The 1,632-nt window shown below is 40.7% G+C and overlaps 1 protein-coding gene across 2 annotated transcripts in view; it reads left to right on the top strand.

Moving 5' to 3' along the window:
* The window catches only part of LOC101860183 (kelch-like protein 5), a 69,225-nt gene that overhangs the window by 49,849 nt on the left and 17,744 nt on the right, over nt 1-1,632 (top strand). For both annotated transcript variants that reach the window (XM_035970949.1, XM_005102890.3), the window contains one exon: nt 1,169-1,381. In XM_035970949.1, coding sequence (XP_035826842.1) covers nt 1,169-1,381 — 213 coding nt within the window. The remainder of the gene's footprint in view (nt 1-1,168; nt 1,382-1,632) is intronic.

The following is a 1,632-nucleotide window of genomic DNA, read 5'->3' as shown; positions in this document are numbered from 1 at the left end:
AAATTAAACCCAGACTAGAACAGCGAAATCCTTCGGATCTCTCCAGAAGAGACGAAGTCATTTTTACTCGATTGCGCATCGGACACACGGCCCTGACTCACAAATACCTCCTACAGGGAGAGGAGAAGCCGTTCTGTGTCGGATGCGACACAGATTTTACCATTAGACACATTTTAACAGAATGTCTAGACTTTGGAGAGATCCGAAGGAAATATTATAAATGCAAGAAATTGCAGGATATTTTCTCCGTCGTTGTTCCCAGCAGAATTTTAAATTTTATAAAGGCCATTGGCCTTTATGGCGAGTTGTAAAGTGAATCTGATATTATTTAAAATTTTTATTGTTACTTAAAAGTTGTTTTAGATCACAAATGTATTTACACCGAATTTGAATATTTTAACTTTTTAGCATTTTAAAGTAAACTAGTTACCAGTCGTGAAGTGAACTTTCGCAGAGGTGAACAACTTGTGTTTCGCGCGCTCATATGACCTTAGCAGTTGCGAGCGCCGTAAAACCTTATACTATACTATACTATACACTCAATTTTTAGCGTTTTAACAATTTTAATTAGAAATTTTGACCAGAATCAGGCCGAGCAGTGAGCTATTGAGAAAAAAAAACCCAACTTGTTTTGCGCGCTCATATGACCTTATGCAGTTACGAGCGCCGTAAAACCCCGTACTAAACTGAAGTAAAATTTGACAAGGCATGCTTCCAGGTAATTGGAGAATGGGACTTGTAGAGTCTACTTCTTGACTACCTCTTTTGTTTTCTGTCCATGTCCGTCTTGCCTTTTCCTTGGTATGAATTGGCAAATGGATGGAGGGCGCCAGTGGCACGTCCTACTGCATCATTTGTGTCCTTTCTGTACTTTTCTTTTCGTTGCACTAAATGGCCACTATTGTACCTATGTGATTCTCTTACAGTGGATGATTTATTGTAGCGATCCTGTGAATGCACCAAAAGAGCAGGTTTTATCATGTAGAGCCCAAAAAGACAAACTTTTAAAATGATCCTTTGGGAAAGTACTTTTGTTGGTGGCTGGCCGACAGGAGTGCCATGAAAAGTTGCATGCAATCGGCATATTAATGAATGATGAATGAGCCAGTTTTTTTTTCGAAGGCAGACAGATGAAAGTGAACAAGCTATTACAAAACTACCTCCTCAGGACCGTTTTGTGGAGGTGATGCAGAACCAGGAGTTTGTCTTGTTGCCCTGTGACGAAGTCTGTAAGCTCCTGGCCAGTGATGACCTGAATGTTCCCAACGAGGAGACCATCTTTGAGGCAGTATTGCGTTGGGCACGTAATGACCTGCCCACCAGGAAAAAGCTGCTCTCTATGCTGCTGTCGCATATCAAGCTGCCCCTGATGGCCCCTCAGGTGGGTTCTCGGAGGAAATAGGGATGGAAAGAAGAATGTAAAGGCTGAAAACAGTGGATTTTGAAATTTCTAAATTTGTTTTGTGGGGAAATTCTTATTGAAGTGGTACTGTACGTTCAGCAGTGAATCTATATCATATACATACATACATACATACATACATACTCTCTCTCTCTCTCTCTCTCTCTCTCTCTCTCTCTCTCTCTCTCTTTTCTCCTCTTTCTGTCTGTGTGTGTGTATACTTGTATATA

This window comes from Aplysia californica, unplaced genomic scaffold (assembly GCF_000002075.1).
Source record: "Aplysia californica isolate F4 #8 unplaced genomic scaffold, AplCal3.0 scaffold00347, whole genome shotgun sequence".
In the NCBI taxonomy this organism is placed as follows: Eukaryota; Metazoa; Mollusca; class Gastropoda; order Aplysiida; family Aplysiidae; genus Aplysia; species Aplysia californica.
This window is presented reverse-complemented; position numbering and strand designations above follow the sequence as displayed.